General features: G+C 47.3%; 1 protein-coding gene across 1 annotated transcript; it reads left to right on the top strand.

Moving 5' to 3' along the window:
• Positions 1-1,977: 1,977 nt before the first annotated feature.
• LOC136640481 (tripartite motif-containing protein 10-like) lies at positions 1,978-12,116 on the top strand. The gene is made up of 7 exons (XM_066615647.1): positions 1,978-2,385; positions 4,054-4,149; positions 6,104-6,334; positions 8,263-8,285; positions 9,211-9,329; positions 11,125-11,157; positions 11,853-12,116. Exons 1-7 carry the CDS (start codon positions 1,978-1,980, stop codon positions 11,927-11,929), a joined length of 987 nt encoding a protein of 328 aa, XP_066471744.1. The 3' UTR covers positions 11,930-12,116.
• Positions 12,117-14,235: the final 2,119 nt, after the last annotated feature.

Below are 14,235 nucleotides of genomic sequence, written 5' to 3'. Positions count from 1 at the left end.
GAGAGAATCCAAAGTTCACTGCAATCATCACTGATGCTGAGAAGGAAGGACTGATGCTGAGCTCTTCTGCTGAGAACAGGTAGAGGACACCTGGCTGGATAAGCCCCCATCCTGGGTATCCTGCTGACTTCCATTGCTGCCTCCAGCAGTCGTCTGAAGGCTTTTGTGGTCTGACCATCTCTTCTCATGTCCTCTCCCTCTCTCATCATTGGACAAACATCCTGGGGGGAATGCTTACCACGGTAGGAATCATATCCAGTGTGATTTATTGCATGATGCTTGCAGATGCCCCATGCCCATGTGCCATTTGTTTTGGGGGGATGATATTCTTCCAGGTTCTTTGGAGCCCAGGCATTCCTTGGGAGGAGGAGACCAGGGGACTCAACACCAGAATGAGGGGACATACACTAAAATTGAGGGTTGGAAGAGTTGGGACAGAGAAAGGAAAATATTTCTTTCCCAGTGTGTGAGTGGCCTGTGGAACACCTTGCTACAGGATGTGGTGATGGCATCTGGCCTAGATGCCTTTAAAAGAGAAATTGGAGGAGGAAATTTCTGGGGGAAATGTCCATCATAGGTTACAAGTCATGACGGGTATGTGCAACCTCCCGATTTTAGAGGTGGGCAACCTCAGAGTGCCAGATGTGAGGGAGGGCACCAGAATGCAGGTCTCTTCTTGTAGTTTTGTATGCTCCCTGGGGCATCTGATGGGCCACTGTGAGATGTGGGAGGCTGGACAGGATGGGTTTGTGACCTGATCCAGCCGGGTTTTCCTTATGTTCTCTCTGTTGCTGCCTTGGTCTCCCCTGGAACTTTGCATCCGTGACTTGTGACTGGAACTGTCGCTTTTGTTTTCTGCTCTTTGTATCTCTGCGACTAATAAAATGCACAGTTGCAAATCAAAATATGAACTTTTAAAAGCACATTTGTTATTTTGTAACCAGGGTATATCTACTAAAATTGAGTGTTGGGAGAGTTAGGACAAACAAAAGAAAGTATTTCTTTACCCAGTGTGTAATTAGTCTGTGGGACTTCTTGGCCCAGGATGTGGTGATGGCATTTGGCCTAGATGCCTTTCAAAGGGGGATTGGACAGATTTCTGCAGGAAATGTCCAACATGGATTACAAGCCATGATGGCTGTGTGCAACCTCCTCATTTTAGAAGTAGGCTAAATCATGAAGTAGGCTAAGAATGCCAGATGCAAGAAGGAGGCTTAGATCGCCAGATGCAAGGGAGAACATCAGGATGCAGGTCTCTTTGTGTGCTTCCTGAGACATCTGGTCAGCCGCTGTGAGATGCAGGAAGCTGGACTAGATGGACCTTTGGCCTGATTTAGCAGGGCTGTTCTTATGTTCTTATACACTCCTTCTGTATATTGGAAATTTACAGAGCTGTCTCTTCTCCACAGTTTTGCCTGTACCATAGAGGAGGTCCAGGCCTAGGAGAGAAATGCATGTCCCTATGCACCCAGGATGGTTAAAACTGGCAGAAGCACATAATACATTTATCCGACTGTTAAAGTTTTCTAAATGTAATTAAAATAAAGATCACAGGTGTTTTTTTTTTTTTTGGGGGGGGGGGCTGTAGAGACCATGGGTCCCAGTGAGAGAAACTTTCACATACGTACACATTTCACCTGAAATTTGCAACTGGTAGCTGTAAGTGACATACATTGGCCTCGCCTGGGTGAGTTCTTACACTAGTAGACACAAGGCTTTCCATGCTGGGGAAAGCTTGTCAGGAAGGCCAGGTGGCCCTCCACTGAGAGAGACTTCCATACAGCACCATGACAGAGATGACAATTGTATTCAGGCCCCTGAATCCCAAGGAAGGATTGTGACATGGTTATGACCTATGACACATAGGCTGCCATAGCCACTATCTTCCAGGCATTTCTTCCTTTTCTAGCCTATCTTCCAACTGCACATTGCACAAACCGCTCTCCTATCAGCAAAGCCACTGAAAGTCCATCTGTCATGGCCTCGGCCACGCCATCCTCAAGCGTCGAACAGGAAGTCATATGCCCCATCTGCCTGGAGTGGCTGACCGAGCCGGTGACTCTGGACTGCGGTCACAACTTCTGCCGGCGCTGCAATGTCAAGTACTGTGAGAAATGGGAGCATCTGGGCGACCTGGAGTGTCCCGTCTGCAAAGCTCGGATGAAGAAAGGGAACATACGACCAAATTGGCAGCTGGCTAACATATTAGAAAGGATTAAACTCCTGCCGTTCAAAGTTGAGTCAGATACATGCATAAAGCACAAGGAAAAACTCAACCTGTTCTGCAAAGAAGATAAGGAATTGGTGTGCGTGCGTTGTGAAAGATCTCCAGAACACAAATCACACACAATGCTTCTGCCAGAAGAGGCAGCCCAGGAATGCAAGGTAGGAGATCGCCTGAATCTTGGGGTCATGGGATCCTTTCATTTCCTGCAGAATATGTACATGCTTCCCAGTATGAATGGTAAGCATCACCTCCTGGGGTTAAAACAAGATATTTTGTGTCCTAAGCAATTGCACTTACTCTTACACCACCACCCCCCATACACACACAAAGAGAGAGCAAGAGCGGACTTGTTCAAGTCTACTCCCCCCATATTCTGTACCCACAAATCTTCCCCTTCCACCAACGCTGAGTTAAGCTTGAAGAACCCCAGCAGAGAGTCAGCACCCTCAGAGCCCACCCGGTATCTGGCCTTTCCTCTTAAGGGAGATGCCCCAGTCCATAAATCATTTTGGTCGCTCTCTTCTGCACCTTGTCCAGTTCCACGCTATCCTTTTTGAGATGTGGCGACCAGAACTATACGCAAAACTCCTTACAGGTCCAGCCTATTTATACACGGATTTTTTATGCACGGGTTTGACTCAACACGAATGGCCTCTGCAAATGAGAAGGAATGTGTTGATCCCTGGAGAAGAGGAAAAATGCATCCCTTTAAAATCAGTTTAAAAAACTGAACAGTCCTTTAACAACAGCCTCCTTAATGAGAGAGAGAGGGCAACTGGCTGACAATCCATCAATCCTCCTCTCTCCAGGCAACCCCTCCCTTCCCCCTGAGCATGGAAAGAAAGGTGATCACTTTGCAACAACATACAACATACCTATAACAAACCTTTATTAGGCATATAGTGATCACTTTGCATTGGTGAAGGGAGGGAGGGAGTGAAGCGCTTGGAGGAAGACTGATTGATGGATTGTCTTCTTAATGACTCTTATCTTACGTCACAAAGGTCAGCAAGGCTTTTTTAAATCACTGGAGCAAAGAAACTTTGTTTTTAAATTGATTTGCTATAGTGCGTTTTTTGCCATCCACCTGAGTGTTTGGAACGGAACCCATGTGAATAATGAGGTTCAACCTGTATGTGACCTTACCATCAATTTGTACAATGACATAATCATATCAGCTGTTTAATTCTCAATCCCTTTTTTAATAATTCCAAGCATGGAATTAGCCTTCTTCACTGCCACTGCACACTGGGTCTTTCATTGATCTGTCCAAGATCTGATCTGTCACAGACAGCTCAGAACCCATCTATGAAGTTTTGAATAATTTTGCCCCAATGCGCATGACTTTACACTTACTTACATTGAAACGCACCTGCCACTTTGCTGCTCCTTCTTCCAGTTTGGAGAGATCCTTCTGGAGCTCTTCACAATCCTTTCTGGTCCTCACCACCCGGAAAAGTTTAGTGTCATCCGCAAACGTGGTCATCTCGCTGCTCAACCCTGTTTCCAGGTCATTTATGAAGAGGTTGGTTGAAAAGCACCGGTCCCAGGACAGATCCTTGGGGCACTCACCTCTCTCCACTGTAAAATTGCCCATTGTCACCTCTGGTCTTCAACCAGTGCCTGCTCCATAAGAGGACCTGTCCTCTTATTCCCTGACTGCAGAGTTTTCTAAGCAGGAGGTTGGCACCAGGTAAGGACGGCAGCATTTGGCATGCCATCTCAGGGCCTTTCGCTGACCCTGTATCTGTATCTAAAGATGCAGAATCGGTATCTGAAGCACACCTCTAGAAGAAACCCATCTCAAAGTTTTGTTTTCTCTTTAGGAACTGCTGCTGAATAACCTGCACGTTCTGAGGAAGGATAAAGAGGAAATGATGGCGTATAAAGCAGACACAGGGAAAGAATACCGATACCTGCTGGTAAGGGCAAATATAATCACGAGGCCAATAAGTATTTGACTAGTTAGAAATAATAATAATAGTAGTTGGCAACCTTCAGTCTCGAAAGATTCTGGTATACATGGGTATACACTCTGGTATACCTCTGAAAGGTGGTTCTGGAAAAGCGTCTAGTGTGGCTGAAAAGGCCGATTCGGGAGTGACAATCCCTTCCACACTGGGGAGCAAGTGCAGTCTGTCCCTGGCCTGTCTCCCTGGCTATGGGCCTTCCTTCTTAGCCTCTTAGCCTCAGACTGTTGGCCAAGTGTCTCTTCAAACTGGGAAAGGCCATGCTGCACAGCCTGCTTCCAAGCGGGCCGCTCAGAGGCCAGGGTTTCCCACTCGTTGAGGTCCACTCCTAAGGCCTTCAGATCCCTCTTGCAGATGTCCTTGTTTCGCAGCTGTGGTCTACCTGTAGGGCGCTTTCCCTGCACCAGCAATATGGAAAACTGAATATAAATGCAGAAGACTCCAGTCACGAGGCAGCCTTGCTCCTCGGAGCGCCTCTTATCTCTCAAAGATTGGGGGGGGGGGTGAAGTTGTCTCTTTTTACAAGAGGAAATAAAAGTTAAATCCCAGTAATATTTTAAATACTGTTAAAATCCAGATTTGGACAGGTAGTCTTCTTTCCAAATTGTTGTGACTTGCTAAAATAGTAGCCATTGGATATATAAACATATGAAGCAATGTTTTGCTAAGTCCAACCTTTGCCTCTGTCCACCTCTGAGGATACACTGATGGGTAGCGTCATTCCAAAGTGGTGTGTCCAGGCTGCAAGTGGAGGCCTATCAAGGAGAGACTGGGTGGGTATAGAAAGGGGAAGACAGATCAGTGTCACAGTACCATGAAAGGCTCCAAAGGGACAAGTTGCTCAGACAAGGGTCAGATGCATACTGACCCTTTATATACATCTGCCCTTAGACTATCCTTCCTGGACTTGACCTCCCCGCCTAGAAAATGGAGGTCTTAAAGAAGCAGCATTATGACCTCAAAACATACACTTCTCTCCTCTCTGCCCTGCCTAGACCATTGCCAGCATGGGTGCTGGGAAGTGTGAAGTCCTGACATAAGAGGGGCTCTGAGGGTGTGGCGGTGGCATCATTAGGAGGGTGCGGGCTGCACCAGGTGACACACACAGAGGGGGTGACACCACTACTTGCCAAAATTTTAAAAATATTTGTATGTTACCCTGCACATGTCCGATCCTGTCTGATCTGGGAAGTTAAGCAGGGTCAGGCCTGGTTAGTACTTGGATGGGAGACTGCTTGGAATACCGGGTGCTGTAGGCTTATACCATAGTCTTTCAAGACTGAAGGTTGCCAACCAGATGATGCCACCATGGTATATATCATTCAATGCGTAATTTCATGCAGAATACAACGAAACAAATGATGTTGAAATATCTCTATTCTATGACACGTTACAGCAAGAAAAACAGTGGGGGTGAGGCAATGGTACATCACCATGCCCACTGCCTAGTGTGTTGCCCTCTCACTGCATGGGAAGAAGTCCATCATAGGGATGATGCACTGGCCTTCCATACTGGGTGATACTAACCCTAGTGATGCCACTGGGGTGCAATCTGGGTTTCTTCAGGCTTGGCTCCGTGTTGGGGCATTGAACTGAGTACAAGGGTGGGTCCGCCTCCTTGGGAACAGACTCAAAGGCGCTGCTCACCTTTCTATGCTGCAAGTATCTACCAGGAAAGGCTAGTGTTTTGCAAGGGGTAAGAGAGTAGCAGAAAGATACAGGCATCAAGTTATCTTGAGTATTCCCTGAGGCATCTGGTGGGCCACTGATCAGGCAGGGCCAGCGAGAGAGACATGGGGAGGCATTTGGCTTGTCTCCATCTCCGTCTCCTTCTTGATGATGCAAAGGCTGAGCAGATTCCTTCCTGACGTGGGCCTGCTTTCCTCTTTCCATCCACTTATTGTAGAGGCAAACGGACAAAGAGAAGCAGAAAACGGTGGCTGAGTTTCGACAGCTGCGCCAGTTTCTGGAAGTGCAAGAGAAACTTCTGCTGTCCCAGATGGAAGAGGTGGAGAAGGAGATTGTGAGGAGGAGGGACAGCTACATGGCCAAAATCTCCAAGGAACTCCACTGTCTTGAAGGTCTCATCCAGGAGACAGAGGATAAGTGTCAGCAGTCCACGTTCAGATTCCTGCAGGTGAGCAGGCAGCAGAAACCATCCAGGCTCCCCACTGGGACAAAGCCGGCTCCAGAACTTTGTGTGCTTCCTACATTTGCAAAAGAAGTGAAAAGATCCAAATTACTATACTATGCTATACAGGCTGGCCCTCATTGTCTACAGGGGATCCACTCCTAGATCCCCCGTGGATACCGAAATTCGTGAATGTTGAAATCACACAGAACGACCCTCATAGGATCTCCAAACACCACCTGAAGTGCCTTCTGGTTGCATCTGGAAGTATTCTGAGGTGCAGGGAGGCTGCACCTGGCCTCCTCATGCCTCAGAATGCCTGCCAGAGGTCTCTGCGAGGAAGCATGAGGAGACCAGTCATGGCTTTCCTGCATTACAGAAGGCCTCTGACGGGCACTTCCAATTTTTCAAAAAAACTCAAAATGCCTCTCAGGTGCCTTCAACAGGCCTTCTGATACACAGAGGCTGGATGCAGCTTCCCCACATATCAGAAGATCTCTGAGAGGTACTTCAAACCAGAAGTGCCTCTCAGAAGCCTCCAAGAGGCCTTCTGAGATGCAAGAAGGCTGCACCTGGCCTCCCCACACCTCAAAACACCTTCTAGACATGACCAGAAGATACTTTGGCCACATCCAGGAGGTAAAGTGAAGTTCCCCAGGTGCAGGTTGGGGTCACACACACATGCACACACACTTTTACTGTGGTGTGGACCCCAAAACAGATGAGACAACCTCAGAGGAGGTCAAGTGGGACCCCATTGTTGGCCCCAGTACCAGATGATACAAAGGGAGCCGACATTCAGGGACAGCCCAAGGCAGTTCCCCCATCCAGGGAGGCTGTGATATCAGGGGACACGATGCCTTCCAGCTGGACCTGCCAGTGTCACTCCCAGAGGCCTATGGGTAAAGGCAGTGGTAGAACTGAAATGCTGCTAATGGCTTCCCTTTTCTGAGTTCCTCTGAGTTTGGGAGGAAGACAAAAGCATTAGCATTCTCTGGTTTAGGGCCCTGCTAGTCCATTAGGATGGGGTGAGGGCTCAGTGTTAAACTTCTGACTTACTGCTTTGTGACTACCAGTGCAACAGCTCCTCATGGACAGCTCTCCCCACCCGTTAGCCAGGACTCCTTACCCAGGATCTGTCCCTGCTGCTGTCAGACAGCTCCCCCCACCTCACCAGTCCACGTGGAGGTGATGACATTGTGGCTCATGTCAAGCTTTGGATGTTGGCCAGGGCTAGGGTTCCCCAGCAGCGTGCCCTGGAAACCTGGTGGTGGAGATGGCCAGAGGCTCAACAGCTAAGTGGAAAGTACTTCTGGAGTGGCTCTCCAACGTGTATCTGTGGCTTAGCAAAAATCTTGGCACCTTAGGATAACTGGAAACTGGGGTCATATGCAAGATAGTTCACCCATTTGGGCAATGCTTTCAACTTCTGACTGGCCTCTCGTGTCACTCTAAAGAATTGCATGATCATGATGAACACACACCCTGGCCCCTTCCCTTGCACCTGGATCTTGTCCCAGCTATTTCCCCTAAAAGCAGGTCTAGCAGTGCATGTGGAGGGGTTGTTCAGAAGATGCTCCTACCCACACACCCACTGAATTAGGAGAACCAACTGGGTACTAACTAGAATGGAGGCAAGCTGGGATGCATGCTTGCTCTGAGCAAGCTCATCTTCAAATACATCGGTTGGACATTTGAAGTATTGTCCAGACTGTCCCTGTGCCTTTTAGAGAGGTGTTTTTGTGTTGTTCATCTCCTTCAAATAATACATTTAGACAGACCTGTGTGTACTGCACTAAAATGGCTCCAATTGGCCTGCTGATTCCATCCACCCATAAGTTTGCCGTTGTCCATTTACACCTCCAGCCCTCCGTCACTTTCCAGCGACTGCGGGAGGCACTGAGTTCCTTCTTCTTTCTCTCTTTTCCCTCTAGGATGTCAGACACACCTTGCAGAGGTAAGTGGATGCCACTCATTCCTCAGTGCTGGGAAGGGCCTTGATAGCAGGGGAAGAACATGGCCCTCATTTCCACCGCCGGTGTCTGGAACACTTGTGATGATATCACCATCACTGCTGACTTCCAGGAAACTGAGCTCTGAGCTGCACAGGGCTTGGTTTCAAGCTGCGTGACCATGTAGCCGCACAGCTTAGCGGGAACAGTGCCCTCCAGAGCCTAGATTCCCATTTTAAACACTGCACTCATTTCTGACAAGACAAATCTTGCCATTTGGTCTCCCAGACCAAAAGCTTTTGTTGGCCCTTCTAGGACTTTGGTGGGCTTCTAATTTGGCCACTTGGGGCCAGTCTAGGGCCAAACACCATGCTGGCCCCTCTGTCCAGTCTCATATCCACCACCTTACCTCCTTCCACGGAGAACTCTTAATACTGCTCATGAAGGACCAGTTGTGGGAGTTGCAGAAACATAGCAAACTGCCTTATATCAAATCTGACCATTGGCTCAGGATTGTCAACACTGACTGGCAGTGGCTGTCCAGGGACTCAGGCAGGGATCTGATTGTTGTGTGTATCATGTTCTTGACCACCTTCCTGCCTCTACAGTAACCCTAAAACATGCTGTTCAGATCAAAACAAAGTCTATGAGGACTATCAGACTATCAGATAGCTATTCGCAACAGGAGTAAACCCCTCCACAGCAAACACACAGGTCATCTTTCAAACCACCATAGGTGGTGGTGAGGAAAGATGGAATTGCTGTAACCTTGTCCCTCAGGTGCCAGCCTTTGGATCTTAGGAACTACAGTTGTCTCCAAGGAAGCTCCATCCTTCTGTGTCATCAGGCTTTCTCTTTTTGTTCTGTTATTTTGCTCCTTTTGGGAACATTGGATTTAAAAAATGGTAGAATAACATTGATTCTCCCCAGTTTTAAGGAGAAGGAGAAGTTTGAGAATGAAGTGGTGTTTCCTCCTGAGCTGAAGCTGAGGACCTGGGAATTCTGTGACATAAACCCCTTTTTGGAAAGCATCATGAATGAATTCAAAGGTAATGAACAACAGTTGCCAATTTAAGAGATGTAACAGCTATTAAATGACCTAACGTGAATATAACAGACCTGTAACCAGAGCCACAAGAAGTATCCCGCTTTCATTTCATGGTACTGCTTTTTTAAGTCTCCAACTATCCACAATATACAAAATTATGCAGGGGATGGATAAAGTGGGTAGGGGGGTGTTCTTTTCCGTCTCACACAGCACCAGAACAAGGGGACATCCACTAAAATTGAGTGTCGGGAGAGTTGGGACAGACAGAGATTAGGACAGGTGTGGTGATGGCATTTGACCTGGATGTCTTTAAAAGGTGATTGGACAAATTTCTGGAGGAAAGTTCATCACAGGTTACTGTGCCCGTGCAACCTCCTGATTTTAGAAGTAGGGTACCTCAGAATGCCAGATGCAAGGGAGGGCACCAGGCTAAAGGTCTCTTGTTGTCATGTGCTCCCTGAGGCATCCGGTAGGCCAATGTGAGATACAGGAGGCTGAACTAGATGGGCTTTTGGCCTGATCCACCCAGGCTTTTCTTATGTATGCAATTAACTCTCTGGTCAGCATAAAATGATAGCTCTTACTTGAATGAAGCATGGCTGGGTTAAAAAAAAATTACTCAGGTGACTGGCATACATGCACATTTGAACATGATGACTGCCTTGCTGGACCAAGCCAAGTGTCCATCCAGTCCAGCATCACTTTCCCAACCAGGTGTGAAGCCCATCGCAGCACATGAATGCAGGAGCCACCCCCTCCTCTCGTCCAGCGCATCCATGAAGCAGATGACACAGCTCACCTGAGTGGCAGGGGAAGAAGCAGTTCAGTTCGCCCTTCACCCAAGTCTGGGCCTTCCCCCCAACGGTCTATATTCCATACTGAGACCAGTATGCTTAGGGAAATCTTGGGTTTGTGGTGGACAGCACAGGCCCAGCATCAACTCCATGTGCAGTAGCTGTGAAAGGGCAATATTCCATGTCAGAGATGATTAGGAAAGAGACTGAAAACAAAATGGACAGTATTGTCATGTCCTCATATAATTTGCAAAATATGCAACCATATTTTGAATGCTGTGACAGTAATAAAACTGAACTGAACTGATTGAATGCTGTGCAATTGATCCAGTTGCTGCAGTTGGAAAAGGATGTTGTAGTGCTGGAAATGTGTAGTGATTAGAGCAGAAGCACGCTTTGGTTTTAGTGAACTTGGCAACACAGGCAGACACATCTGCTTTGGCCAGAACACATTCTGAGTCACAACCTTGTTCACTGCCTGGTACCTAGAAAACTAGATGAGTCTTAGTGTTTTAGAGACGCGTCCTTATCTCAGGAATGCGTTGTGGTCAGCTAGAGCCAGCTAGTGCTATCTCTGACCGACAGTAAACTCAGCTTGCTCTGTACTGCTTGAGAGTCAATAAAAAGGCTTGGAGGAGGCTGGTCAAGGAGCTTCCAGCTTCCGGTTTCCGCCCTGCATCCACATTTGAAACCTGCCTGCCGTCTCTTCTTTGCTTTTGCTTCTGCGCCTGCACTGCATCCAGCAACTGGACTCCTGAGAGTCCAGGTTGCTTCCAGAGTCATTGCAACAGAAATGGGACAGAAAAGAACAAGCAGGATGGGGTCTAAACTGTTTAGGGTTGCTTTGGTTTGAATTTGTTTCAGCTTCTATGCAGTTCTTCCCTGGAAAGAGAGTGGGGAGGAGATGCTGGAATGCTATGAACAGATTTTTTGTTCGGAAAAAAAGAACATTATAGGCATGATGGAGCCTTATTTCATATTCACTTCTTTTTCCTTCTGCAGACAATCTGGTGTCTCGAGATCAACTCCCAAAAGGTAAATGAAAGTCCACATTGATGGAGCAGGAGAGGGAGAAAGAAGAGATTTTTAGTTTTTTCTTTGTGAGCAGATAAAGCTGCCAACCTGGCTCCTGTGAGCATCTTTCCAACCACAAGCCATCATTTGCCCCCACTGAGTCCATGCTGCAAGCTTGCTTCTGCTGTTCATGTCTCAGTCAACTGGCATGCATGTCCCCCTGCCCCTTTCTAAGTGCTTTGCAGGGATGAGGTGAACTCTCTCCTTTGGCTTCCCTGCCTGCACTGTTAGATGTTAGTGCAGTAGTTCTCAAACTTTCCAGTTACCTCAGTCACAAAGAGCTTAATACTATGCCTATCTACTCAGAAGTAAGTTCCATTATAGTCAATCGTGTTTACTCCCAGCCTTGGGCCTATGTCTTACAAAGAGCCTCCACATGTTTGGGTATCCTGAAGTTGCAATTAATTAATCAGTCACCAGTTGCTGCCAAGACTCTAGCCAGGACTGCTGTCTCTTCAAATTGAGGGGACAGATGGACGGACGGGGAGTCTGGAAGAAGAGAAGGAGGATCCCAACTCTGAAACCTGAGCATGAAAAGCCTAGTGATGGAGGAGGGGAATGTGATTATTCTTGTGTCCTGTCTCCAGCCTCAAGATACCAGTCAATCTTCCAGCTGATTCTAATTTTTTTCTTTCTTTCTTCATCCCCTTCCCCAGCATCTGCATCTGTGCGGGTAGAGACACTGTCACAGGCCTCCCACCATTCAGCTGCCTGGAAGAAAGAGGCAAATTAAAAGAAATAAACTGTGAAGGAGTTAAATGAGTTTATACTGTTGCAGCAAAGAAACTCTGCATGTGCTCAAATGCATTCTTGCTCTGCCCACGTCCAAGGGCTCAATTCTGGCAAGAACAGACCCAAACTAACTCTGCTAGGAAAGACTGACACTCGCAGCAGTATCAGTCACTCCAGACTTGAGCAAAGTAACATGATTTAACACTTAACCATTTCTACAGCATTTCCTGAGTGTGCAAAGTGTTTCATCTTGATGCACTCCTTACAGCAGTTCTATATATTGTGTAAGTATTATTATCCCCATATTACAGCTAGGGATGACTGAGAGTAAAAGGGAGAAGCTTGCCTAAGCCCACTTACAGCACAATCCTATGCATGTCTACTTAGAAGTATGTCTCACTTAAGTCAATAGGACTTACTACCAAGAAAGTGTGCATTGGATTGCAGCCTTAGTGAATTCATAGGAGTGGGGAGATGTGAACTAGGGAAGTCTGGATTCTCAGCTCAGCCTCTTAGCCCCTGCACTCCTTAAAAAACACTCCCAAAAGAGCATTACCCAGTAGTAATAGCTCAAAAATCTCCTTGAATGGGAGCCTTCTGGGGAGGGGGGTGATCAGGACTTTCAAATGCATCTACCTGAGAGGAGGAGCTATCTGGAAGAGGCAGAGCTAGTAAGGATTTGATCTGGGAGAAACTCATTTGGAAGCAAGAGGAAGAGACAGCAGATGGAATCCAGTGAGCGCTGCTCCCCCCTAGGCCATCCCACCACATGAAAAATGCTCCCTGCAATCTTATGCCACCATGACCACCTTGTTTTGGCCTCTTCTCCCAGCTAGAAAGGGCATCCATCACCCACAAATCTGCAGCCCGGGAGAGGATGAAACATGAATGCACTGCCCTCTCCACAGTAGTCACTGTTATTCCATATCAGAACATGTGGGGTGTGTTTCCTCAGTGCATATTTTGGCGTCAGAGTTTCACCATGAGTATCTTGACTTTAGACATCACCTGACATGGCTTGCAGGTGTCTCATCTGTACAGTGCTGAGGTTGATTCCTAGGTCCTACGTACAGACATAGGCACCCCTATTATCAGAAGATGGTTGGATTAGTGGAAGATGCGCAAGCGTTCCAAGTGACCTATTTGTGCAAATACATTTTAAAAATGATGGTCCCAAGCAACACATACAAATTAGAAACTGGGAGCTAAAATATTTGCCCCCCCCCCCGAAAAAAAACAACAACATTCAACAGCATAACCAAGGGCCAAATCCGTTTCAGCTTTCCAAAGCTGCTGAAGCCATACCAGTGAAGACACACACACTGCAACTTGTTTGGGGGGGGGCAGTCATGGAGGCCTCCTCAAGATAAGGGAGCATTAGTTCCCTTGCCCTACCTCAGGGCAGCATTGCAGCTACATCAGCACTGAAAAGTTGGGAGAGGCTTGGACCCCAAGAGACTCTGCTGTATGCTAAAGTGTTTGGTTTGAGGCTCTGCTTTTGCCCAGGACAGTCCCACAGCCCCTAGTTCAGAAATGTCCAGTACTTATATGAAACACCTGCATTTCTTCACTGACTGCCAACTGCCACTTCCAACTGCCATCATAAAAATGCACATGTACGAAAGATTCAAGTCGGGCTCCCCATTATACATCTCCTGTTACACGTTTCTGTAAATGTAAGCAGTGGTGTCGCTTGGGGGGGTGCAAGTTGCACCATGTGACACACTTGGGGGGTGACAGCACTACTGGCCAAAATTTTTAAAACCTTGGTGTTTTTGAATAATACCATCAAATTATATATCATTTGATGTGTAATTTCAAGCAGAATGTAATGAAACAAACCACGTGGAAATATCTATTCTATCAAAAGATATAGTCAAAAAACCAGCAAGGTGGGGCAATGGTGCATCACCACACCCACCGCAATGCCACACCCACTGCAAGGGAGGAGTTCCATCAGGGGGTGACTGGCTGGCCGCCCACACCTGGTGATGCAAACCCTAGTGAAGCCACTGAATGCAAGTCTACCACTTTTGGAAGACTGGGACATTCCTCCACTGTAGTCCTTTACCTCCTGCATGTTGGCCTTTCTTAGCCTTGCAAGGAACAGCCCTGGATCAGGGCAGCTCTGTCTGTAGGCTCTTTTCACCTCCAGGCTCTCACAGCGCTGGATATTCACATTTTGCCATTACTGTGGCTGTGTATTGAATTTTCCTACTTGATGATGTCACTTCTGATCGTGACACCACTTCTGGTGGGTCCTGACAGATTCTCATGCTTAAAAGTGGGTCCCGGCCCTAAAAGTTT

This window comes from Tiliqua scincoides, chromosome 2, assembly GCF_035046505.1.
Source record: "Tiliqua scincoides isolate rTilSci1 chromosome 2, rTilSci1.hap2, whole genome shotgun sequence".
Classification (NCBI taxonomy): domain Eukaryota; kingdom Metazoa; phylum Chordata; class Lepidosauria; order Squamata; family Scincidae; genus Tiliqua; species Tiliqua scincoides.
This window is presented reverse-complemented; position numbering and strand designations above follow the sequence as displayed.

Bases quoted from the DNA above. Each gene is read 5' to 3' on its own strand.
- LOC136640481 (XM_066615647.1), top strand. From the start codon at position 1,978: ATGGCCTCGGCCACGCCATCCTCAAGCGTCGAACAGGAAGTCATATGC. The intron at 8,286-9,210 runs GTAAGTGGATGC...GATTCTCCCCAG, and splicing joins GTCAGACACACCTTGCAGAG to TTTTAAGGAGAAGGAGAAGT. The intron at 11,158-11,852 runs GTAAATGAAAGT...CCCCTTCCCCAG, and splicing joins TCGAGATCAACTCCCAAAAG to CATCTGCATCTGTGCGGGTA.